The sequence below is a fragment of the Athene noctua genome, chromosome 15 (assembly GCF_965140245.1).
Source record: "Athene noctua chromosome 15, bAthNoc1.hap1.1, whole genome shotgun sequence".
In the NCBI taxonomy this organism is placed as follows: domain Eukaryota; kingdom Metazoa; phylum Chordata; class Aves; order Strigiformes; family Strigidae; genus Athene; species Athene noctua.
This window is the reverse complement of record NC_134051.1, coordinates 3,907,831-3,934,806: the sequence shown is the minus strand read 5'-3', so window position 1 is coordinate 3,934,806 and position 26,976 is coordinate 3,907,831. Positions and strand designations below refer to the sequence as shown.

Sequence of the window (26,976 nt, the reverse complement as noted above, 5' to 3'; positions counted from 1 at the left end):
CAGTTTCAGAATCTTAATCTGGCAATTTAAAGATAAGCTAAACAAGTATCACAGCAGCCTCAGAGACCTCCCTGGAAAGGAGAAAGAATTCCTGTAACCCGGTTTGCATGGTGTAAACCAGACGCACAGAGGGAAATCTAGTGCAGCATTTTCTGTTACAACAGCTTCTTCCATTGAACAGCTGTTGCTCCTTAAAAAGGATTCAAAGGGCTACACTCCATTTTCATAGACGAGGCTAACAGGGTTCATAGCTACAGGTTCTCCTGTGTTCCCTCCACACTCTGCTACTCCCTACTGTTGTTTTCACAGCCCCCTCTTCCCACCACTGTCCAGTGCCTGATGCCCTGAAGAACCAAGCAGCATCTGAAGAGAGAACCACCAACAAATCACCACCTGGAAGACACAAAGACCAACAAAGTAAGGGGAAGAAAGAAGAGTGGAAGGGTCTGGAAAAGAGGAGGAGTTTATTTATCATAAATACAGATCATCTAGACATGCAGTTTATCCCACAGAAGAGGCAAAAATGCCAGAGACTCTCCAGAAAGCCACGCACTGGAAAGCTGTTTCCCAGTTACTTTCCTTTCTCCACAGCAAGACCAGAATGAACTCAATTATCTAGCAGCCTGGGGATCTTTTCTGCCATGGGATTGAACTGACATGTTCCACCAACTGGATCTGTGTCTGCTAATGGCAGCAGTCTAACTCCATGCCAGCAAACTCCTCCTGCCTGGTCAGAGGTGGAGATTTCTTAACAAATTAATTCTGTCAGTGCTTGGTTGGTGCACAATGGAGCACAGGGGTTCAGTGAACAGGGGCATATATTCACAGACCTAACTGGGAATCTTGCTGCCAACATCTGTTTTGGGAAAGGCCATTTCTAGAAACAGTATGAAATGAGGCTCATGTCAGAAATTTGGGCATATTGTTTTAGCAGTGACCTCTGGATTCTGTTCCCACTAAGAACATCGCACTTTGAACAGGTTGATGATGTATGATCTAATAATTGCAACTGGCTGCTCCCTGAGCAGCGAGGGTTGGAAGTCCCCTGCATTCTCTCTGGCCCTCTGCCACATGAACCCCTCACTGCACGGCGCCTGCAAGCAGATGCTGCAATAGCTGATAGAGTGACTGCACTTGAGGGAAGGGAGATCAGCACAGAGTTCATTCTCGAGTCTTCCGGGGCTCAGTTCTTCTCCAGGATTCTGGTGAGGAGTTCATTCAGCCGGCTCACCATTGGTCTGGGATCCTCATTCAGTCCTGCTGCTATCATGGCATTCTCATAAATCTGAAAAAAAGGAGAAAGCATTAAATAAGCAGAAAGAGTGAGCTGGATGAGAGCTGGGGAGGAAGCGAACGTCACTCTCCAGGGCTTGCATGCCAAGACCAAGCATGTCTCTTCTAGGCCGTCTGGCAGGAAAACACATGGACCACAAGTACCAGAAGTACCCAGAGTGTGGAGCACAGAAGGATGTGATTCTTGCCCGCTACAAGGGCTTCACCCTGTTCCCTGCCACACATGGTCTGCAAGCTGGCTCTGAGGGTGGTGCTGCTGCTGGAGAAGGCCTGGCACTCACCTGATCGAGCAGCAGCTGGGCCAGATCAGGCTGACTGTCCTTCAGCTCATTAAGCTTCTTAATCAGAGCATGCCTGTAAGAGTGAGAGAGATCAACACCGAGACTTGGTATTTTTGGACACAACGAGAAATTTATTTCCAGAATGAGCAGCTACACCAAGGTGGGACAGAAAAGTTTCTACCTGAAGGCCAAAATAGCTCCAACTTCCTCACTCCTATTCTGGGGGCTTCTCTTGTCTCTCCCATCCTGTCCCTTAACCCCCACTGTCCTTGGGGGGGCTGGACCCAGTGTGTGTGTGTGTCTCACATCAACTGTGCCACACAGCCTCACAGATTAAGCCAGTGTAGTACACACACACACTGCATTTAATGGGGAGGGCTCTGCTAACTGGGGGCCTTACATTGCCTCCTCTCTGCCTCCACCCCAGAAAGACTGCAGTGCCCTGGGCCTAGCACTGGTATTGCTCCCCCTTACCCTGTGTTGATCTCCAGGGTGGGCTGCAGGAGCTGGGCACGCTCCTCTTGGGTCTTGGCCAGCTGCTGCATGCGAAGAAAGTGACGGGCAGCCCCCATCTCAAGCACAGTGATCATGGCAGGGTGGGTGTCCAGCCGTGTTGTCACCTGTGGCGAGAACAGCCATTAGTGCAGAGATGAAAATCCACGTGGGTTAGAGGTGGGGGAGGCTCAAGGACTCGGAGCCTCCTCAGCACAGAAGCACACCAAGCCCCCACACGATTCATCCCCACCCCACAGGAGCTGCCTAAACCAGCAGGAAAGCTGGGGGCCCAAATGGCCCCACTGGTCCACAGGCAGTAGCTCACCACTGGACCCAAAGCACTCCTTGCCAATAAACCTTTCTAGTCCACAGACAAGACAGTCACCAGCCTGTTCTTCTGGTAACCTGAGCATGAACTAGTAAAATGGGCTTTGCGCATTACACATTGAGATGTGGTTCTTCTGCTGCCATGCTGACCATCCAAATGGCAAATACCAGTGTTCATACCATTTACAGAAAGGAGCCATGGAGAAGAATGATTTCTCTTAGAGTCCAAAGAAAAATCTGTGGCAGCAGATCCCCAATAACCACCATCTTTTTTCCCTAGAGTATTACCCCTGTGGATCTCCTGTACTCGGTTACCTGGACACAGAACGCCTACCTTAACACCCGTGACTCGAGAGCCTAAGGCATTTCTCATCCAGGCCATCAGATCCTCAGCCTCTTTCTCTGTCAGACGTTCTGCAGCTGGCAGGGGAAAGACAACACACCTGAGCATGCATTTATTGTGCGCCAGTGGACAGTGAGTTTTACTCCTGAGTTCCGTCCATTTCATACTTCCATTTATCTGTTCTCTTGCGGAAATGGAAAGGCAGCACTGCTCAGCACACCCCTATGTACATGCCCTCAACCCCAGACCATGCAGGCTCATGCCCTGCCAGTGCCTGCTTGCCTCTGTCAGGGCACCAAATGCATGTGTGTTGTTAAATCTCAACTCACGGAAACTCCACATATGACATTTAATCTGTTTAAATCAGCAAATTGCTTAAACTTTGATCATGTGGGCTGAAAAGGACCTGCAAGAACTGCAAGTTGCCTCAGAGCCTGAGAATGGCAGGATGGAAAGGAATGGTCTTGCTCACAGGCTCAGGAGCTGCAAGAACAGCTCTGTACCCTCACTGGCACGGGGCGGCGGGGCTGTGCGCAGCAGGAAGGGCCAGGGGAGCCTCGCGATACCTGGGCAGCTCTCCTCAAACTTCTCTTCCTTGTAGTGATCAACAACAATATCTGTCTCCACCGAGATCAGCTTCTTTTTGTCAAACTCCCGGAGGTGCAAGAGTGTCAGCTCATCAAATTGCTCATAGCAGAACAGGACCTGTGCCAAAAAAGGGACAATGACACATTGTTTGGGATGTAGCAGCATTTCCTCCTTCCCAAGGCAATTCTGCACCAAACAGCAAGAACAGCACAAAGGAAACTAGTAGGTTCAACCCCATGGTGATTATCACTCAGTGCCCCAGACAACAGCGAACCCTTGGAGGGCTTTGTTATCATGGGTGGCAGGTCTGCAGCTGCACAAGTCCTGCTGCCCCACGGAAAGTGAGAACCAGCACCGAGTCCAGCCCTGAAGAAGCCACCTGCCCACAGAGGGCACCTGTAACACCATTACCAGGCCTGCACAGCAGCTCCTAGGCTCCTGCGCTGGCGTTCAGCGAAGGTGTTAAACAGATGTCAGAACTAGATGTCTGCACAGAGTGTGTGACAGGTCCTGCCTGGCCTCGCGCCACAGCAGCCACTGTAAGTGGAGACAGAAGGAGCCCAGGCAAAGATGTAGCAGTGGGGGAGTGGTGGGGTCTATCACAGGCCTCACTGCCCGGCTCAGCTCCGAGATCCAGGTGAGCCCTGACCACTGATGCCATAGCTCAGGGTGTTCCCCTGGCCCTGGCACACTGCTCACCCACCTCCATGTCTTTTTTCTTCATGGCCTCAAAGTACGGGGAGTGCTCGGCCAGGTGCCGGTTGGGTGCACACAGGTAGTAGATGTTTCTGCTCCCTGCCTTCATGCGGGAGGCGTAGTCGGTCAGGCTGGTCAGCTGGCCTGCAGGCAGGGCAGACGATTCATAACGTAGCAACTTTGCTATGTCCTCCTGGAAGAAATGGGCTCCTGTGACCTGAGGGCAGGTGACTACAGCTCTACCTGGCCACTCCAAGCTCCGAGAATTCTCTTTGTAACATGCAGGCCCGCTTGTAGCCCTGCAAAAAGGCTCAGGGGATTCCGACTCCCTCCCTTCCTGCATCAGATATTAAGGAGGCAGAAGAATGACCTAGACAGGATACAGGTCAAGCTCTCCTGGAAATGGGAATCCAGGCAGAGGACAACAGTAAGGAAAGCCCTACTTTATTGCCTGTTGTAATGCATATTGCATCAGAGAGGGCTGACAAAAGTGTGTGTACAGAGACTCTGCAGTGTCTCAGATTAAGTGGGAAGCAGCACCCAGTCAGAAAGAGCTTGGGCACTAGAGAACCTGTTAGGTCCTGTTAGACCCAGGAACACAAGTTATAGGCGTGTAAGATTCACAAAGTAGCAGTCCCCCCCACCCCAGGTCACAGTAGGAGCCAGCAATCTCTCTCATCACTCGCAGTGCTTCAGGACTCCTGCTACCTTGACATCCTGCTCTGCTATTGTGACAATCCCCTCTCTCATGAACACCCCGTAGTCCTCAAAGAATTTGGCATATTTCTCAGGGTCCTTCTTGCTCTGGTCAATGAAGAACTTGATCAGTCTCTTCTGCAGAACATCTCGGAGCTTCCTGCAGTAGGAACAAGCCTTTTTAAAGACAGCTGCTAGGCCAAGATAAGAGATTTTAGATATCTTTCTCCTTGTGCTGTATTTTAGTGATGAATTTGCAAACATGAGGACAAAGAAGAAACTCTGGATCCACTGTCTCCTTTCCCTCATGGCTCTACATCTGTTCTTTGTATCTCAGTCAAGAGCAGCTCTTGAGCTGGAGGGATAGCTAGAGCTGTGGTACAAATGTACTGCTGAACCTCAAATCTTCAGTAACTTGTGACTCAGTGATGCTGCAGTACATAACCAACTGTGCACAGGCTATCTGCCTCAGTCCCACAGCTACCCTTAAACATGGGAAGGAAGCAGCTATAAAAGGGTTACACTTGGAGGAACACTTTCTGAAGGCCTGAAAACCCACCCTGAAGTGACTGGGTTAATTTGGTGACTATAGTGAAGGTAGAGGCATTTCACCAGCCATGGAATACAGGGTTAGCCATCAAACCTAACAAGGTAACAGCACCAGTGATAAGGAGTAAGAGCTTACTCATACTTCCTTCAAGCTGCAACAATGGCAGATGTTTGAGAGGGGACCTGAAGGACCAAAAGTAAGAAGAATCAAAGCCAGATCTAAGGTGTTCTTAGAGGAGACTGCCCTGCCAACAGTCAGCTTCACAAGGCCTCAGCACCAAATGAAAACCCTGCCGGCTGGCACTCAATTTTTGATGAACGTGTGTGTGAGCACAGCAGCTTTGAAGGAAGTCTGGAAACAAGAGGCACAAGGTGCTGCCTGAAGATCTACACATAAATAATGGTGATGCTAAAGTATGGCCCAGATTCTCAGTACTGACAGCTGACTTACTGTTTGGTTTTGTTTTCCAAACCACTTGGTGGTGCAGACCAGACACTTTAAATAGCAAATCCACTGTTACTGCTGCAGAGATGCCAAAAGGCAGCCTAGGACATGAGGGGCACGTGGCCCAAGCAGGCAGCAGCAGATTGTATGACACAGGACACTGCTCCCACATCTCGGGATGTGACCAGCATGGCTGAGAAAGAACTCACTTTATAGACTACAGAAATTCTCAAGGATGGAAAGCTTACAGGCCAGGTCCCCCTAAGCCCCTCTAACTGTCCCCCAATGCCCCCTCCTCGACCAGCAAGAAGCCAGGAGAGCCTCAGCAGTTCACAGGACCTACCTCTGGCTTACCTGATAAGGGCACTCTCCTGCAGCAGCTCCCTGCTGAGGTTCAGGGGTATGTCCTCACTGTCCACAACACCTGCAACACAGAGCAACCCTTGAACAGGGAGGCAAACACAAGTGCCAGGCTCAGGAAGTCAGCCCCTCGCCTCACCCCCCCGGGGAAGCCACAGTCCACAGCCTGCTACTCCTGGTCCCAGCACACACCTCTAAGAAAACGCAGCCATTTAGGCAGGATGTCTGCAGCTTTGGTTTGGATGAGGATTTTGCGGCTGTAGAGGGCAACGCTGGAGCCCAGTTCCCTGCTGATGTCAAACATGGATGGTTTCTGCAGGAACAAGAAACAGAAGGGTAACAGCAGCACTGTGCAGGGTGCCCAGCTGCACACTGAGCTGCAGTATCTCTGTGGCTGCACCAGCTGGCCAGGTCACACTGTGGTCTTCCCTACCAGTGCTGAACCCAACGAGAACTGAAATCTTAGCTAGGGATCTACTGAGCCGTCTCCCTGCTCTCGTGACTCAGTATCCCCACGAGTACCCTGTGGCACCCAGCCTGCGGCAGAGACACCACACTGGCTATGCCTCCCTGCCATCCCGCAGCCTCAGCCGCCTCCTTTCCCTACAGAGCTCTCCTGTCCTCCCTCTTCAGGGCAGCTGGGCAGGACTCCCACTGTTTCCTGGGCAGAAGGGCACGTACTTGCTCAGGCACATAGAAGATGCTGCGGATGTTGAGGGGAGCATCGGTCTTGTAGTGCAGGATGTAGCGGGGCTTGTCGTAAGCCTGTGCTATGAAGCGGTAGAACTCCTCGTGCTGCCACTCGCTGATGTCCTTGGGGTCCAGCATCCAGAGTGCCTGCAGAGGAGCAGGGAGATGAGTTCCCATCAGGTCTCAAGACCTACAGTCCCACAGCACAGGGCTCTTCTTTCAGAGTCACACTTTCCCTCCAGGATGCTGGAGCAAGGAAATATGATTTTTCAAAGAGACAGACTCCTCTGCACAGCCCGAGGGCAGTGGGATATATTGTGGTTCAGGCACATTATCACAGACCAACAGATTACTGCCCCTCACCTGATCTCAGTCACCTCTCCTAAAGGTACTCTTGCCCTGCAGCATGTATAACATAGCTTTGTTTAGCCCAAAACAAAAGGGATTTGGCTAACCTCCATTGTCCCACACTTGCTACTGGTCAAGAGCATTCTGGACAGCTACCACAGCTCAGGTGACTGGCAGTACTGGTCAAGTATCTCAAGGCCTGACCAGCAAGCAAAAGAAAAAGCGAGAGTTTAAGTGGGTCTGTTGCAACTGGCCTGCCTCCCTGATGGAGGTCACTATCCCACCACAAGGTCAGCTGAGTGCCTGTGAGGCAACTCCTGGATTGCCTGTTTTCTGCTGATTTGTTTTGGAGCAGTTTGAGAGAAGTTTTGTGAACCACTTGGCCACCCCTGCTGCAGGGTCAGAAAGTGCTCCAGAAGTGCCATTTCACATGTCAAATGTGAATTGAAGCCTCAAGCTCCAGACTGAGTCCTCTCCTGTGGCCATGCTTTCCACCTGCTGCTGCTCTGAACCCCCCAAATCTTTCTGAAGCATTCAGCCCACACTCACATCACATTAAGTTTTCAGTACCTCAGCAAAAGACTATCATCTAGCAAAGACACAGGAGGTCCTGCCTATTTAACAAGCACTGGGACTCAACTAAGAGTCTCCTGTTTCCAGCCAGGGGAAGCCCACTACACTCACTGCCACTCAAGTCCTAATGAGCTATAGGAGCAATTACTGGGGGCAATGCAAACATCCAGCCCACCCTCCACCTACCAGACCCCAATGGATGCAGGGCTCTGGCAGCCCTGCCGTGCTGCCACACTCTTTAAAGATTCTTCTGCCTCAAAGCCTTGTTCCACAAGTGGCTTCGTAACATTTTCAGCACACACAGGTGTCCTGGAAGGTCTGCAGGACCACAGGTAGGATTACAGACTCAGCTGGGTACTAAGGTGCTTTACAGCAGCTGTTGTTAGGTAAAGTGCTGCTTTCCCAGAGGCTTTCCTGTAGCTACAGTTATCACAGTTAGACCAGAAAAGCCTCTAACTCCACATCACCAGCTACATGGCAAGCATTCAAGAGCTTATCTAGGAAAATCCACACCAGGGAACTACCTATGGCTCTGTTTACACTGAACTGATGTTGATGTGTGGAAAAACGCAAAAACAAGATCCTGGATAAAGAAAAGGCCTGAAATGGGAGCATAATGAGAATAAAGCTGTTGCTGTATCCCAAGGGAAAACAGACTTTCTGATAAGAAGATAAAAGTACATGACTCTATTAAGGGCATTTCACCCCTTGCTCTAGTACTACTCTTCTCTAGAGAGTCTGTTCTATTGATTGTCAGGTAGAAAGAGCAAACAGCTGTCTAAATCTATTTCTGGTTTTGTAATTTAAGGGAAATAGCTAGAAAGCCTTTGGAACAGAAACACTATTATGCAGGAATCCAAATAAATATCAGTGACTAATAATACCAATTACAGAACCTTAGATAAATTAACATGATAAAATATTAAAGTACAGTTTTGACAGTCTGTGCATTCAGTGCCACATTCCAGGAAACAAAAAAACCCCAAACATACACTCTCTACCTCCTCTCTTAGGTGAGGAAGCTTTAAACAACCAGAAAAAGGAGATGCCAGAGGACAGTGATTCATGGATTTTTGTTTTAAAGATAATTAATTTTACCTAGGTGATTCCTGCAATTGGGCCAAGAACTTATGACTAAAATGGATCTGGCTGCAATGTAATTTTAAGTGGCCAGAAAATGCCAGCATCGAGCAGTTCTCAGCTAGGAACTGTGAAGAAAATCAGGCTGTGAGCTGCACCACTAAGAAAACCAACCATTTGCTGGCACTGGCTATCCTACGCTGAAGGACAGAAAGAACTGCAGCAAGAGGTGTCAGCACACCAGTGATATGAGCAATCCTTGCATCACTAACATATCACCTGGCTTAAACAGTTAGAGTAAGTATTACAGAGCGCTGAAACAATAATTCTGATTGAGGGAAAATCCAGAAGATAACTATAAATAAAAACTGCTTTACTAATCTGCAAGCATTCTCTCCAACAAATGCAAACAAGCAGTTCCAGGCATAACTTGGGCTGGATTGTCTCCTTTTGTTCTACTTAACTGATCACTACAGGGTCTGTGATACCCTGGACAATTCTCCCCTGATTTCCAGGGACAGCAGCACCTTTATGCTGTTTCCTGTCTGCAGTGGAGGATTACAGTGGTTCATCTCCATGAGTGACCTGCCTGTGGCCCTCCTGCTCACCTGTAATGTGTTAATTCTTCGCCCATTGAGGTACAGCGGGAAGCTGATGAAGTTGCTGTATTTTGTCACCACCTCTGGCATGGAAAGAAGACATAGAAGAGTTGTGTTTGTGAAAACAACACAGTAAGAATTTCCTCAGTAACAGCAGGTGAAAGGTGTTGCAGGAGAGGAAAAACACTGTAAATTCACCTCCCACTCATGGGGCAGCAACAGATTTCACACAACCCCTCAGCACGTAACAGCATTTCCCTCCTCCACTCACCCTTGACTCGGTCTTCATTTGCAAACTCCTTGCAGTCATCTTTGAGATGTATAATAATCTTAGTCCCGGTTCTGACACCAGATGCTTCTGCAATCTCAAACATTCCTGAACTAGGATTAGAAACAGACCCCATGTCAGCTTGTGCCGCAGATGCATCCATGATGGGACATAAAACTGTTTTATTAAACTACGAGCACACAGAACACTTCAGTACCAAAAGAAAAAGGCTAAAAATCTTAAATGCCTGAATGCTCTCTGGGCCTCTGAGAAGCCCCCCCAAAACATGTGACTGTCTTCCCTACAGAGACTCCAGACCCAGGACACACCGCTCTGCACAGACACCCGCAGCCTCTACTGAAAAGGAAACAAACTTCAAACAAACTTCAGGTTGTGCGAGCACAGCCTTCAACTCCTCTCCTACATCTCCTACAGTGACTGCAACACCCAGGCTCCCGCCTTCTCCCTTGTCAACTCTGCCTTGTTTGTGGGCCCTCATCCGCAGCTCCACTGGAGTATGCAGCAACTGGTTACAATGAAAAGCAGCTGTGCTCTGCTGAAGACAGCCCGCTCTGGCTGACCATCCCTACCCTGCTGCTAAGTGAATGCCATGAGGGGATCAAACACTGGTGAGAGCACTGACCCAGGGGAGAGACAGCACAGCGATGACAGACGAGCACGCCTTCAAAGCATACAGCAGTACAGACTGCCATAGACAGCAGCTTGACTGCAGCCCAAGTCTCAGTTACACGGGTTTTTTTTCAATAATTTAAGTAACTTCATGAATTCTTTATTCCTAGGGGATTTTAAGGGGATGCAGAGCTTATCACCCCCAGAAGCTCTGATTTCAACATGGTGCAGCAGTCACAGCTTTGCCACCACAGACATTTGCAACTTCAAGCAAAAACCAAAGGATAAGGACACAGATCTGACCCACAGAAGACACGTGCCTGCAGAGCCACAGCCCTGCCTACTGTGAGTGCCCTTGAGCAAAAGACCCAGGGGATGACTAGACCAAAGAGGTTAAATTTGTCTCTCCAGTCTGGGGCACTGCTAAGATGGTTGCTTGCCAGCAGGGAAGGAACAGGAGAGGCAGGTAGTCTCTTTGTCCACAACACGCCTGCTCTGACAAAGCAAGTTTGTCCCTGGCATTTTCACCCTGGCACGTTTGGCCACAGTTTGTTACCATGTATAATCTGAGCAGGATCTAAACCAGTAAGCCTGGTCATGAAAGACCACACAAGCCCTGTCTTGCTTTGCACAGCTTTCAGTCCCTGCCTGGTCTGGACACAGCCTCCCCATGCTTCCAGCCCATTCTGCAGCCTTACCCATCTGAAGACCAGTGGTAGCCTGGGCTCCCTGGCTCTGCAGACTGTGAGAACACCTCCACTTTATCAGCCACCATGAAGGCTGAGTAGAAACCCACTCCAAACTGGCCGATGATTTTACTACTGGCTTCAGCTTGGCTCTGAAGAGCATCTAGAAAAGCCTGGAGGAACAGAAGAGACATAAAAGAGCACACAGTAACTTCAGGTACCACTGGGAGACTGCAATCCAGGCTCCAGCTGGACTCCTCATGCACTGACGCTGCCCTACACCAGGTACCGCAGCCTTGCAGTCCAGCATCCTCATCCCACACTTCTGCATCAGTGCTCTGAGGATGGCCCCCAAGGAAAAGGGTTTCTCCCACAGGGACTGTACCTCTGCAAAAGCGGAGTGTTGCTTAGGGCAACAGTCACTGCCACTAGCAGTAAAGGAAACCAAGCAAGGGCTCAGTCAATCAGGAGCAGAAGACCTCAAAACGGTGACTCCAGAGGTGGAAAAATAATAATCGGGTACATATATGTAACAACTTGTCAGCATGAGGACACAGCTGCTGTGCTCTCAGACACAGGGTGAATGCCGAGTGAGCGTGTCCCCCTCCAGAACAATGGCCCAGGGAGGAAGGCACTGAGGAGCGAGGGCAGCCAGGTGCAGCAGCATTACACACAGGGCCCATTAGTGCTGCTTGGGCACCGCGGGCCTCCCACAGCACACAGCAGAAACCATTAAGAGCTAGAAGACTCCACAGGCAGGTTTCACCTTCCAAGAGGGGTGTAATTTCACAGCTGGTCTGGGGGGCAAGGGACAAAACAGAATGAAAAATTACTGGGAGAACAAGAGTGGCTGTAATTGGAGAACACTCTTCTAAGCAGGGGAGAAGGGCTGCCTCATCCCAAGTTACCTTTGAGCCTGATCGAGCAATGGTACCGAGGTTGGAAACCAGCTCCTCCTGGGTCATCCCAATACCTGTGTCCTGAAAAGAAACAGCAACTGTAGCTGAAATGTCAGTAGAGAAGCATTACTTTAGCAAACAGCACCTGAGAAACTTCCATCTCCGACTCCCACTCTCTCCCAGCCAGCCGAGCCTGCAACAGCAGACTTCCAGCTGTGACTCCAGCTGCACAGGGTCAGGACAGTGGACTCGAGAGGCACACAGCTCTAAGAGACAGCCACACCTGCCTTGGGGCTATAAACCACTTGAGCCATTTCTTGAGGAAGACAAAACCACACCACACAGGCTGGTTTCTACATCCCCCTAGAAACACACGAGACGACAGTGCTGGAAAGCCTTGTTGTGCCAGGTGCCATGCACATACAGAGATGGTTTCCACTCCTGAACAGGTCCAAAGGGGAGCCGAGGAGCAGCGAGAAACAGCTTATTTCCAAGCTGCAGATGGGGAACAGATGCCCTCACACCAGGAATCAGTGGCAGAGCAGAAAATCCCTTAACTCACAGGTAATGCAGACCCTTGTCTACAAGCACCACGTTCATTGTTCTCCACCTTCTTTTCCTTCCTCCTCTCCCCCTCACATTATGTTTCACAAGGCCTGAGTATGAAGCTGTCAATGTCCAGGTCCCCAAGAGCTGGGTACTGCAGCGCCTGTGGGGACAGGCTAACCCCAGCTGGGAGCACAGTGCACCAGCCACGCCTCACGGTGCTCTGACAGGCTGCGAAGGCACACGGCTTGTTCTCATCCCCAATTCAATCCAGATTTGCACTGCTGTGTGCAGATAAACATCGCCCTGCTGCTAGCGCATGCCTCCCAGGCAGCAGACCCTGCAGCAGCACGCCTCAGACTAGGCTGCAACTTCTTTTGCTGCCACAACACATTTGCACGACCCCAAGCCAACACTGCTAACAGTGAACCCCAGCTAGAGATTGTCATCCTCTCACACAGGACCCCAGCAAAAATCTTTCCCATTTTGTAGTCCAACGTATTTTCAGACTTGCTTCTGTGGAAGATGTGTGTGGAGCAAAGGGCAGGCTAATGCCCTCCAGGATGCCGCTTCTGAAAGCCAAGTGCCATTCCTCCTCCCAGATCGCAGCAGCTTCTCTAGCTGACAAACATCCGGAGAGGCCACTCTTGCAGGTTCTCTGAGCCACTCTGTAAGGCGGCAACAGCGTGAAAATTACCCCAATGAAAGGTGATGCTCGTTCCTTTGAGGAGTTCAGCTCGAGTACCTGTGAGCACAGTTACCACAGCTGACAGCAGCCTGCACACCCAGAACCAGGCTGACGCCCTCCCAGTATTGTTAATGCAGGGGTGGGATTTGGTGTGCAGGAGTCAGCAAAATGAGCTAGAGCGGGACTGGCTGCTGCTAGATGGCTCGGAAGTGAGATGCTAGAGTGAATCCTGGCACAGCACACCACCACCACCCATATGGGGCATTTACTGGGCTTATTTACTAGCAAATTAAGTTAACGTCAGTATATATTTTTTAATATAGTGATTAACTCCACTGAAGGATCCAATCGTGGTCAACTTGTGAGGTTACCAAGCGAGGTGCCATGTGGGTAAAACATTTTCCTGCATCCCCACAAATCACAGCACAGCAACACCTTTCCCTTGATTAAATATGGTAAGGCCAGTCAGTCAGCTTGGTGGAGGAGGAGGAGGATGCCCAGCAAGATCTCAACAGTGGGAGATGAAAAGTCAGGAAAAACAAACAGGGTATGGCACAATCTCAGGAATCTGACATGGTCCCTTCCCCCAGGGAAGAAAAAGCCACAAAGAAAAGTTTTCAGCATCTGGTTCAGGTTTTGTTCATGCCAGACCCTGAACAGAACTCTTAACTCCTCTGATCCACTCCTATTTATAGCACAGCATGTCATTCCCAAATTCCAGTATGTTAAAAAAAAAATCCTTACCCTGTGAATTTATTTGGCTATTGAATTCCGAACACCCTGCCAAACTTATTGCAAAACGCTTAATGACAATTCCTGGAGACTAGTTTGAAGAGAGTGAATCGCAACGAACAAAGAGAACATGGCACAAAACATCCGCTCCCCCCGCAGCACCGACTCGCTCAGAGGGAAAGCGGAAAGCGCCCTTTTAGGCGGCCGGCCCCAGATCCTGGCAAAGGAGGCATTTCCTACCGCAGGAAAACACCTGGGCGGATTACGATGAAAAAGCCATCAAGATTCAAACGGCTCTTGCCGCGTCCGCGTTTCCTGCGGCTGGCCCTCGCACTGTGCTTCTCAGCTCCCTGCACCAGATGGTGCTGCGCCGGGGAACGGGGAATAAAGCGCTGGCGGCAGAGAGACAGAGCTCGGCTTCTGCAGAGCAGGCCCTCTTCAGCCATGGCAGCAAATGAACCTGCCCAGGAACAGCCCGCCTCGGGCAGGGCCGACGCGAGCACCAGCAGCACCAGCTCCGTGAAATCCAAGGAAGGAGCTGGTGGGACTTCCACTGCTCTTCTCCATGCCGCAGAGGCTGCTGCTCAGCCCCCAGGCATCTTCGCCAGGAGCCACCGTGTCATCGCACAACCCTCTGCAAACACATTCTACTCGCCACTGGCCAGCAAAACTGCAAGGACTGCCGCTGCTCCACCATCAACATTACAACTTCTCTTCCCCTGCAGACAGTTTCAAGCCCTCCCTTCAGCCTGCAAGAGAAGTTTTATCGGGCTGAAAACTGCCACAGCAGAGTTATTCCTAACAGCACGAAGCAAACTGTACATGGGGCTTCACAAATTACAAGACGTGAGGGGTATGTTCAGAGTTTAAAGTACCAAATGCTTCTCCAAAGCTTGGAGAAACCAACCACTGTATACCATGAAACAGTTCAGTGCGCTGACATTTCATTAGCTGAAGGTTAATTACAGAAGCCCTTCTGTTACTCAGCAGAACCACCACCTACTCATCTGCTTGAATTTCCCTTCTGGGACTTCTTAGGGTGCAAAGTAAACAGCCTCCCCCTGAACCATCTCCTCTACAGCCCTGTCCCTCTGTAAGACAACACAACAGGCTACAGACTCTCACTCCATTTTCCAAGGGCTCTGAAGAGCTCCACGGCCACACTTACTGAGCTACCCTTCTAAAATAAGTAACATTTACCCTGAAGAGACAGCAGCTGAACCTTGTTTTTGGCACTTTTTTGTGTGTGGAGACCTCCCAGATACCAAAGCCTGCAGCTGAACTGCACAGGACCTTTGTGCTTTCTCTGCACTTTGCTTTAACCTTTGTGGTGTAGGTGCTGGATGTTTGCAAACAGAGGCTGTCCTGTGGACTGATGGCTAGATAACGGCTGGGCACGCAGGACCTCAGGGCTCCCACCATGAAATCCTCCGGGTTTGCTCTGCAGCCCTGAGGACCTCTGTCTCCCTCAAGGGACACCTTTGGCCCCACTATCTGTCTCATCAAATCAGTCAGTCCACAGCTCTTGTATTCATATCATAATTTGTGGTAAAGCAGAAACAAACTGCGTAATTACAGCAACAAATCTAGTTTAAATCAAATTGCTTAGATTAGCTTGTAAACAAGAATCGAGGTAATGCAGCATCTTTGCTCATTACCAAAGTCCAATTTAAGGTATTGTAGAGCCTTGTTAGACCCAAACAATCCATTAACCAACCGTTAACTGCTGCCTTTGCCACAGCTGCATCTGAAAGAATGCTTGCAGTTAGAGGTACATATCTGAGCTACTGTGCCTTTCATTTTGCTTTGTTGCAAAAGGAACACTTGAAACACATTTCAGTGGAGAATCTCAACAGGGCATCAGAAGAACACCGACTACATTATAAAATAAAGACATGCTGCTTTCACCAACTGATAAGGTAATAAAATCCAAAAATGTCCAATTAGCAAGTGTTGCCCCTGTTATTTAAATACCTTGCTTAAAGAGACTTAAAGTTCACAAGACTAGGACAGCAGCTGCACTGGAGCAGCATTCTGGTTTAGAACCAATATGGCATCTGCAGCAGCAACCAAGAGGAGAAAAGCCACAATAAAACTGGTGCATACAGGTACAAGGTAATCTTGGCCTAGTGCATGGAAACGGTCCAAAGCAGAGAGCTTGAGGTTTCCTTTCCAATACCCTGTGTTAACACTATTTTCAACAATGCTGAGCATTGCTACAGGCTGAGCCTCCACCCATTCAGGTCTAAATACATGCTGTTCAGAAAAGTAGTTCCTTTTATCCCCTCTGAATTTCCCATATTTAAATGTGACGTGCTCTTATTCCGGCATGAAGAGGAAGAAAAGAAAAGATTCTGCACTTCCTTCCCCCTAAGCCACAGGTTATTTAAGATACATTTAAATTTCTGGTTCCCTGGCTTATTTGTTAAAAGATGATGCAACAACTGGAAGCTCTAACCCACCCCTGCAATCAGTGCCACGTTTCTGGAAGCTTAATTCCACCCAAGGCTTGTTGAAGTACAGACAGCTTTACCCCTCCATCTCTACCCGCGTTACTGTCCATCTCCTGCCCCCCTGCTTCCTCAGCCCGAGTGGGGGCTGGCTGCTGCAGTGCCACAGGCAGCTGAGGACGTAACCCCCTCTCTGCTGCAGCCCGGTAGCACAGGGCGGCTCCGGGACACGACCCTGCGTGGAGGGGGACCGGGTCCCCACCTGCACCAAGCTTTGTTGGACATGTGGGTCCACCTGCATTGAACTGCTAAAGCCCAAACATCTCAGCTCCTTCTTAGAGCCTCAGGACAGCCCAGTCCTTGTTGCAGACTGTTTATAACTCCAAGTCAGGAGAGATCTGCTCAGCGATACAGGGAGCTGTTGCAGGGAGGAGTGGTGTTTGCAGTCATTTTAACTCCTCCCAAACACAGCAAACTTGTTATTTTGTGGCTTCACAGACACTGATTTTGGATGACTGCAAAGTGAGAAGAAAGCCCAGCAAAGAGAACTGAGCAGCCCCAAGCTCTGGCAGCAATTACGCTGCTTACCCCTGTTAAAACAGCAGTCACACACCCTCACCCAGCAGCAGCAGCTATTAGCTCTGTAAACATTTCAAACAATTTCCTCTAAACTGCTAGCACTGTCCTAGCCCTAAATTAAGCACCAGCAACGAGCACAGCTCCAGCCCCCGAGCTCACACAGACACAGGGTTACCTCCAGACACCGCAGTACGGCAGAGCTGCAGTGACAGAGCTAAGCGCCTGTCACCGCCCGGCCGCCGCCAGCCTTCTGCAGGTGTTGGAGAGCTCTGTGATCACAGGGCTTTGGGGTCTGTAAGGGGTTCTCTGTTCCCACCTCAAAGGGTCCAAAAACATGTCTGTAAAGCCTTAGTGTGCAGAACTGCAGAGCTCTGCAGATCTGTCCTCATTGAAAACACACCCTTATCATTTTCAAGTGGATTTTCTTACGGGATCTGACCTTGCAGGCTGTGGCTGCTACCAGATGGAGCTGTCCTAGAAACAGAATAAGACAGTTTTCAAAGGGATGGAGGAAACCACGGAATTTGCTAAAACATTAGGACTTTGGTGAAGGAACTGAGGTGGTGTAATCCAGTGGACTGGATAGTGAACATTTCCCTCTTAGCAAATACAACACTTGGCAATGCTTAGGTAGGGTGTCCCTGAATGAGGACATCATATCAAAATTCTGAGTCTTGCTGTGCTTAGAACTGAAATTCAGTCCTGGCAGAGAAGCAAGGAGAACTGTTGTTACTTAAGAGAGGTGAACACAGTCCTTTACTGGAGCTAGATAATCTCCCCAGAACGTGCCTATAGCGGAGGCCATCACATGTTACAGACCTGCCTTTTCTAAACTGGTGAGACACAGAGAGATGCTACAGGGCTTGGAAGGGGAAGGGAAAGATCAAGCAGATGCAGGGGCCAAGAGCAAGAGGATCTGAGGACAAGGACCTCAGGATCTGAAGAAAACAGGACCTTCCTAGAAAAAAACGGGGTGACCACTGCTACAGATCACACATAAGGGACCTGCTGCTTCTGTTTCGGTGGGTCCTGGTGAGTACAGAAAACAAAACACTGACTAAGGGACAGGTTCACCTCTTCCTCAATTGTTGCAGGCAAGTTTTCTTGCACCTTTGCAAAGGTAGGCAGGCAAACATTCTGAGTGAGGCTTGTTCAGAGTAATCCTTACATGCAGTATGTTTCTTCAAGAGGTTATAAATAAACCCTTCACTGGAGGTAAGGAGCTTTACGCACTACTGAGAAGGCAAACCTATTAAAAGAGATTGGAGTAGTGCTGTTCTCTCTCCCTTCTCAGAGTGCAGCACTGATGCAGTTCAAAGCTTCCTAGTTAAGACTCATTTAGTCGTATTAGAGATGCACAGGCAGCCAGGTAGGGGGTTATAAAAAGACAAGTCCCTCACACGTCTAACTCGGTATGACGTCAAATGCACCCTGTCTGCAAGGTGGGCAAACAAGTCTCTTAACCAAACTGCCAAAGAAGGGGACAGCCTCCACAGCTACAGAGCATGACTTGGAGGAACATATTGATTGGTCCTGAGGCTACATGTCCACTGTAAAAGGGAAAAATGAGAGCAAGGCAGGAGTGACACCCTGCTTGGGGATACGTGAGAGCTAAGTAAAGAACTGGTGTTACACAGCAGTCAGAAAAGTGCAATAGTCAGGTGTGATAGGAATAGCAAAGCTACTGCATTACAGTTTGAGCATCTTTGAGTTGATGATTGTGTTGCCCACTGATGAACGCTAACTTCCCCATGGCAACCACAGCTGCTTGTTCTGCAGAGAAAGTATAAAATAACTGAGCAGCCTCTCACAGCCAGTGCTTTTGTCCCACGTGAAAAATATCAGATTGTGTGCTTTGTCTGTGCCACATCTCCCCTGGACCCGCTGCAGTCAGCCTTCACTCACACACTGCTGTCTGCCTCATTCTCTGCTCTCCTGAGAACAGTCCTCAGCTACACTCTCATGCCTAGCACTGGTCCACGAGGAAAGTTACTGATTTGCCTTCTTTGCATTAAGAACTTTGTCAAGAAAACACCAAAACTGAGCTTCAGCCTTTCACCCTGGACAACAGCCATGACCAAGAGCAATCTGAGTACAGAGAGAAGGCCCAGCTCCTCCTTCCCTCACCACACTGAGGCCCACAGGTGAGCACGCTGATGCTGACTGCCCCGCTCCTGCTAAGCATGTTGGCGCCAGTAGGGAACAATCTAAAGCAGGGCTGCAGAAAGGGGGATGGGTAAGTGCTATGGTACTGCCACACTCTATAGCCCCACCTGCACATCAGGGCAGAACCTCAGCACCAGCTGGACTTGGCCTGCCCTGGAGAAGGAGATAGAGACAATCACCAATGGGAGGTTCTTCTCCCCACTGCAGCATCTCCCAGTGACTGAGGTGAGGGGGAAGATCTGCAAGCTACCATGGAAGGAGGTGAGGGAAATCCACCCCAAAGGTCAGGATGAAACCTGAATGCCAACTTTTCCACTAGTGAGAAATGCGTTATCAACTTGAGAAGTGCACCAAACAAGGTACAGGGAGAAAAGCTAGTGGTAGTTCCTAATGTGGAAGGAAGGAGCAGCAAATTTTCTTATAAGGACAAGTGAGGAGCAGATAAATTGGTGGTTTCTCATCAAATCCTGAGGTTACAGCCTCATGAACCAGAGCTCAGCTGAGGACAGCACACTTCTTCAGGCAGGCTTAGGCATCCACAGGGCTGTGCTACCTCTCAGCTTCCACTGCACCTTCACGGGACAAAGGCAAGTGAAGAGAGCAGCAGGGCATAATGCTCTCCTGTTACCAAAGGGAGGTACCTGGATAGTGATGGTTCCCTTTCCACTGTCTGTCTGCAGATGGATCTCCATCTCTGGTAAGGCCTTCCCCTCTGCCATCAGCCGATGACGCAGCTTCTCCAGCGCATCGCTGCCATTGGAGATCAGCTCCCGGATAAACACCTGGGAACAAGATACAAACTGACACTGTGGCCTGGCTCTGTCCACTGCACATGACTCCCACAGACCTGGGAACTCATTGCCTACTCACAAACTAATTCCCAGCTCGCTAGAAAAAGAATTGTGTTTCCCTGTTATTTGCCAGGAGAACAGTCTGTCTGAACAAAATACTAAATGCAGAGGCTCTGAGGCTCACAGAGTCACCTGGCCATACCTACAAATTGTTTTGAACACACATTTTCAAAGTGTCTTAAGAAAATGTCATTCAATAAAGCAAGACATGTGAACAGCACAGGACTTGCTGAGAAACCGAGCAGGTATTCTCCAAGCTCAACCCTTCTGGATGTTCCTCTTGACAGAGCCCGGGCTTTACCCACAGAAAATCTACCAGCAAGTAGTGGGTGCCTTACCTCCTTTTCCGAGTACAAAGAACGGGCAACGATGTCCAGCAGTTTCTTTGTTTCAGCCTGAAACTCATGTTTAGAGGCTGCACCTAGAATAAAATCACAAACACACCTTAAAGGCACTTCACCAGGCTCCTCTTGGAAAGGAAGGCAAAACTGCAATCTTACCACGTGCTTCAGCTTCCCAGGAGAGGAAGCCTGAAGCAGGATGGGACACAGGCAGCTGTGGCCTCCAAAGAGATGACAGTAAAGGTGTTGTTTCCACACCCCTACGAGGCAGCATGCTTTGCCAAGCAGACACTTGGCCTCTGTGCCTCAATTCCTGGCACACAAACCTGACGGCAGTCACTGCCGTGCTGGCCACCGTGTCTGGGCTGCAGAGCAATCAGTACCTGAGGATTCCCCCTGCTCCTAATGTGTGGCTCTATGCAATCCCCAACCGCTCTCTCAAGTGCCTCCCGTGGTTTGTAGCCTGCCTTCCATACTCTTCCTTGAGTCAGTTTTCAAGGGAAACATCTGCACATGCCCTGCTCCTAGAGCTTCTACAGGCAGGTAGCATTTCTTGTGCCCCAACAATACTTGAAGCCATAAGCAGAAAAAGGCAGATTCTCAAATGCCTGTGTGGAGCAGGCAAGGGAGTGCATACATACAGCCACCTATGCAGGTAGACAGCTGTGCCCAGAAAGAGAATTTTCCTCAGAAATAACAACACTATAAAACATCTTGGCTGAAAGACCATCCTTGGCCTTTTAAAAATAGCATTTCTCCTTCTAGAGGAATTAGGGATCCCTGAAGCACCCTGGGGAAAGCCACGGGTCACACATCACCTCTGCCATGTCTTGCTGATGAGCACCTACAGTCCCCAGCGACAGGGGCAAAGCCAGGGTGCAGACAGCAGCAGGGGCAGCACATCAACCCCACTGGGGGCTTCACAGCCTGTCAGTCTCAGAAGTACCTGCCAGAAAAACCATGGGAGCACGAAGGTAAGATGATATTGCTTGAATAACTCATGGGACTTTGCTTTAAAGCACCTCTTCCTGGAGATGTGCAAACCAACTCATCCTAACTAAAAGGTTGACACCAAGATTCCCACTGGATCTCCATGATCCACAGCAATGACCTGGGCAGGCACAGCTTGCTTCTGGGACAAAAAGAGTCTCTTTTTAGGTAAATTCTAGTGCCCGTGGAGCCTCTACACATATGCATGACCATCAATTGCCTGGCTAAGCCCACAGATGCAACTTCTTGCAGTCTTGATGGCCCTGTTTCTCAGTAGAGGCCATTCTGATTTTCACATCCGAGTTTTGGGAGATGATGGTGCAACACAGATTCAAACTGCAGCCTGCCAGCTTCAATGCGATGACCAATACCTGCGCCTCCTCCAGAGCAGAAACACTACTGCGGAGGGCTCACCCTCACAGTCAGGGCACAGCTGCACCCAGACCCTGTCCCAGGTCTGCCTGCACCCCAAGGTGTTCCCACAAGCCATCTGTGTTCGTGCCCACCTTTCACGTTCTCTGTGTTGCTGATGATGGTGTGCAGGGGCTCCTCTTCCTTGTTCTCCGCTGTCTGCGTGCTGTATGTCTGGACAGCAGAAATGCTGGTGGCAGGAATGTTGTACCTGAGGTTCCAATGATGGAGTATTTGTCTTTGGAGACATGCTGCTCCTTTTGCTAGAAGACAAAATTGACGATCAGTATAAATCACAAGTATCAGCAGCAACAGGAGCACTCTTTAAAGGTCCCACTTAAGCAATCCTGCAGGGAGTTACACTGTCTGAGCAAGACTGAAGTTCCCTCACAAACACCCACCATTTCCCTCCAGCATTGCCTTCACTGCAGAAGAAGGGCAAGTTGCTACTTTAAACTCTCCTGAACTAAAATTCCAGCCAGAAGACGACAAGTTAGTAGCTTTCACAACAAATTAATTGGTGAGGAAGAGGCAGCCTGCAGCTTTCAGTGATGCTACCTGGCCAAGCTGAAGACAACAGGGAACACTTCAACTCCCACATTAGGGCCAGTGAAAAAGTAAAACCTCGGTGCAAGCGAGGCAGCCTGCACCTCCAAGAGATGCCTCTGCACACGCAGCTTCTCTGGATGCTGTACTAACACTTACCATCAGGCAGGCCTCTAGGCACCAACATCTCTTTCTCCTGCTTTCACCCCACTGAGAGCAACCAGCTCCTTTACAAGAAGCTCACTCCCGTATCTAAGAACAACTCCAGCAAGCCCCGTTTGGCTCCTGTCAGCCAGCTGAGCAGTTGCATTATGGCAACAGATATTTGGCCCGTGACTGTTAACAGAGCACAGGGATTACATCCTCCAACAAAGCCAGCTCTGGGGTACGCAGCATGTGCTGCAACAAAGCCACTAGTCAACAAGTCTCTCATTTTCCCCACTGACAGTGTCAGGAAACAGCACAAGCCCTCTTAAGGACTGGGATTCCCAGTTCTCCTCCTTCATTGTGCCCAGGTGCACCGAGCAGTCTTCTCACTGCTGGGGCATGAAACAAAGCTAAGCCTAACCACAAAAAAAACATTTACAGCACTACAGAGCTCTGTCCAAAGCCAGTTACTAGGTGTGATTTCTGAACTGTAGTGAGAATTGGAGTAAGAGCCCGGAGGGTGCGGATGTGAACGCGTGGTTGCACTGGGGGCAGGCGGTGACTGGGCCTTCCCCAGCCCTGCAGTGAACATAAACAGACGGGGCTGTTTTGGGAGGCAGAGGAGCGACCAGGCTGGCCTGGGCAGAGTGGGAAGAATTTGGCTAAGGAGGAAAAGCGGCTGGAAGCAGTGACAAGCCCAGGCTTTTCTTACGACTCATTTTGTGCTTGCAAGCTGTTTCATCAAGCAAGAAAAGGAGGCAAACCCTACACCCCAGGCCTGCAAGAGGCACGTTTTCAAGGTGTCCTTTCTTTAGATGAATGGGTACAAAAACACCCACAGATTGAAGAGAGAACCATTAGTATGGTGAGAGCACCAAAGTGCACCTGTGACCCCCCCTGGAAACAGCTTCTTCAGCCATCCACAGTCCTCCAGTCCAGCTGGCATGCTGGGAGAGCTCAGCTCCCTCCTGAGCCTTCCTCCACCCTGTCACAGCCCCCGAGTGAACTCAGCATCCCAGCCCTTTCACCAATATCCCTCGTCATGCTCTAGCCCATCTTGGGAGGTCTCAGGCTCCCTTCACAAGTGCTCTGCAAACCTCCTGCCCACCTTAGCAGGTACTACAGCCAGTATGGTCATCGAGAACAGGTCTTGCTGTTCCAGGCCATCAGGCTGGGCTCTCACTCACTCCAGATCAGGTGAACACAAACCCCTGAGCTTTAACAGTACATCTGGCTCCTGCATCTCATCCCCAAGAGCTGATCGAGGAGGCTGTCAGTCCTCGTTTTTCCTCCTCCTTGTAGAAAGCTTTGAATCAAGATCCACTGCTCCAGCCAGAAGCTTGAATTACTCCCCAGTCATTCTGCCCTTAAAGAAAAGAGCCCACAAATAGTTCTTAATGCATCTGAACACCTCCTACACACATAACTGTTCGCTTTCTGCATCACAAACAGTTCTGCCGCATTATCATAGGACATGTTCTTTATCTTTCATTCAACTGCCTTTGTTGGGCTCATCTGAGAAAGCAAGGAAAAGAGCCCAGGTGACTGAAGCAGAAAGCAGTGGAGAGCTTGCTATGTGCCTGTCCAGCCCGTCGAGCTTCAGAGAGGAAGGGCCCAAGACAGCCCAGGTTTTACATATTTTATTTATGTATTTAGACAGGGTTTACATATTTTATGCTCATTGCATGCTAGTTGGTGTAGGATACCCTGAAAAATCTGCACTTGTACATACACACACACATATTTCCCAACCAGCAGAAGTAAAAGGGGGAATTTTGCTTCCTCTGTGACTCCAGGACCCAAAAGAGAAGCAGCTCAGCAGCAGCTCCGTGCTAATCTTAAGGCCACTTCTATCATCAGATCTCCAGGCAGCAAGGCCCCAGAGCCAAAAAACAGGTCACCCCCCAGCCCATAAACACTACCTGACTCTAGAAAATACAGCTATTTACAATTTTTTGATATATTAACGTTTTTTGTCTGCCTACCTCTAAAGCACAAAAATGAATCACCACCTATCAGTTCAGAAGTTATTTTTGGGTACATGTAATGTTTGGTCTTATCATCCTTAATTAACAGCCCGTTCCATGGCAGGTAGAGACAAGGCTCATTAAGTGCAAGCTGCAGCATCTTCAGACCCTTTGTCTCTTGCAGAGCCCTTGCCTGACCAGCACGGGAAAGGCTCCCGGCAGTTCTGGATACAAAACCAATTATCGGCACACAAAAGCTATTGAGAAACTATCTGCTGAATTAACAGGATAAAGTGACACTCAGAATGAGCCTGAGAAACAAATTTCTAAGACCAAGAGACAAAGAAGGAATGGCTTTTGCCCTGGTAGAGCGCTGCAATGTGCTGGGGCAAATCAGGTCTTTTTATACTGAGTTAATCAAATGCTGAGCTTTATCACAGTCTACATACCTTCCTATTTGCATCACTGCCCAACCTGCACCTTAAAAGACGGCAGATACCCACATTATTTTCTGACTTTCAGCTCTCTGTGAGTCCCAAGTGATCCTGTGTGCCTGACCAGAGCAGCCGTGCACAGGGGGAACACTCCACAGGAAAGAGAGGGACCCTCGGTCTCGGGGGCTCCTTTCAGTGCAGCCACCAGGACGCCTCTGGGATTCCCGAACCCAACCAACCCCCCAGGAAACACAGCTTCTTCTGGAAAAGGACTGCAGCGAGCCAAGCCGAATGTCAGTTAGAAATTTAGGGTGGGAAATCGAGCACAAAGCAGTACGCAGTTCAAAACAAAGAGGAGAATTTGGGTCAGCAGAAATTACCATAATAGCTTGATTGCTGTGCAGTTGCAAGCCTGAGGATGCTCTTGCAAAGAGGAGCACTAGCAATAAGATGCTTTCAGCTCCAATCTCATTAGAAGAAAGAGCTCTCTAGCTGGGCACCAGATCCTGTACAAATCTAGGAAGAAGAGAGTCCCTGACTGATCTGCTCAAACCAACGCACCTCCCAAAAAGCTCTGCACCAGCTTCAGCCTTCAGCACTGCGAGAGCCAAGAGAAAAGACTGACAACTTTGCATGGCTGAAGGGAAGGGAGAAGGGATGGCTGTCTCTGCAGCCAGGGATCTCCCTCTGCATCCAAGTGAAAGGACACCACCTCTGGCTCCTCCCTCTTTTCCACCCCACGCAGTTTCTGCTCACTATTTTTTCCCGGAAGGATCTGAATGACAGGTTAAGGAATAAATCTGGCTCTGCCAGCATATGTCTAACCTAAGGGAGGCACACAGCTTCTCTCAGACATGGATGCTAACAAGCCACTGGGGATTTCCGTGGTGGAAGAACTGAATTGCCCGAAGTGGCACTCAATGGCACAATAAATCTAACAGTCTGACCCTGATAGCGACCCTATTTGTCACACCATTTCCTCTGTCACAGTCTCTCTTCATAACCCACGGGGAAACCACAGACCACACTGGCCACCTACAAAACTGCTGAATAGGAGCCAGGCAACAGATAAGGAAATACTGAGCACAGCACGGGCTGCTCACAGATGTGCAGGAAGCTTCTCATTGTGCCTCAGTTAATGACAACTCACGAGCAGGTTTCCAGACCTACATGCTACGGCCTTGATAAGACAACACATCCCATAATCAAGACCTCAGAGTTTGGATTTTCTTAGCTGTCCATCTTGCCAGCTATCTTAGGCGAAATCTTGAGTACCTCCCAGGAAACACAAACCCTTCGGGCACTGCCTAGTCACAGAATCATTCAGATTGGAAAAGACCCTCGGGATCATCGAGTCCAACCATCAGCCCGACGCTACAAAGTTCTCCCCTACCCCACATCCCCCAGCAGCTCATCCAAACGGCCCTTAAACACACCCAGGGATGGTGACTCCGCCCCCTCCCCGGACAGCCTGTTCCACTCTCTGACCACTCTTTCTGTGAGAGACTTTGGCCTAATGCCCACTCTGAACCTCCCCTGTTGCAGTTTAAAGCCATCGAGTGCTGACACGGCCAGAGCAGAGCCGCTGTCCTCTTCAGCTCCTTTCCCAGACCCCCCCGATCCGGACATGCCCCACGGGAGCCAGGAGATGACCCTGACCACGCTCCGTGACCTGACCGTGCGCTGTGCCCCGCCTGAGCCCGCGGGTGGCCCCGGGCACGCGATATACCCGAGGCAGCCCTACACGAACCCGCCTGCCAGAAGCGGGCTGGGCGTTTACAGCCGCGGTTCCCAGGAGAGCGGGAGCTCCGGTGAGCCGCTCCCGGGCGGGCAGGCGGGCACCACGGCAGCTCGGCGCCCACCCTTCGCCCCCCAGAGCAGGCGGCGGCTGGAACCAGCCGAGTGCGGTAACGCTGCCGGTGCGCACCCCCGGGCCCGGGGAAGTCCGGACGGCCGCGCACGGGGCCGAGAGCAACCCCGGGGAAGCGAAGGACGCGATGGCCAGGGCCGAGCCGAGGGAGTCCAGCCGTCCCTCAGACCCCTCACGCCGCCCGCCCCAGGTCCACCCGCCGGGCCTGCGGCCCCGGGGCCCGCCAGGGCCCAGCGCAGGCTGCCGGCCGCGCGGTGACGGCGGGGTGACGGCGCGGCGGGGCCGCCCCAGCTCACCTGCGGGCGCCCGTGGCCCGGCCCCGGCCCCGAGGCGCAGCAGAGCCGCGAGGCACCGCCCCCGCCGCGCCGCCGCCGCCGCCGCCATGCCGCGCGCACCCGCCTCACGCGGCGCC

At 50.4% G+C, this 26,976-nt stretch overlaps 1 protein-coding gene across 1 annotated transcript; it reads right to left on the bottom strand.

Moving 5' to 3' along the window:
* Positions 1-445: 445 nt before the first annotated feature.
* Positions 446-26,976, bottom strand: TRAP1 (TNF receptor associated protein 1). Its single transcript, XM_074919011.1, has 18 exons — positions 26,861-26,976; positions 21,696-21,863; positions 20,197-20,279; positions 19,649-19,789; positions 11,856-11,927; positions 10,960-11,120; positions 9,635-9,744; positions 9,373-9,446; positions 6,755-6,910; positions 6,266-6,386; positions 6,068-6,137; positions 4,732-4,879; positions 4,031-4,216; positions 3,306-3,444; positions 2,731-2,816; positions 2,049-2,194; positions 1,575-1,647; positions 446-1,285 (listed from the first exon to the last, which is right to left on the bottom strand). Exons 1-18 carry the CDS (start codon positions 26,946-26,948, stop codon positions 1,184-1,186), a joined length of 2,124 nt encoding a protein of 707 aa, XP_074775112.1. The 5' UTR covers positions 26,949-26,976; the 3' UTR covers positions 446-1,183.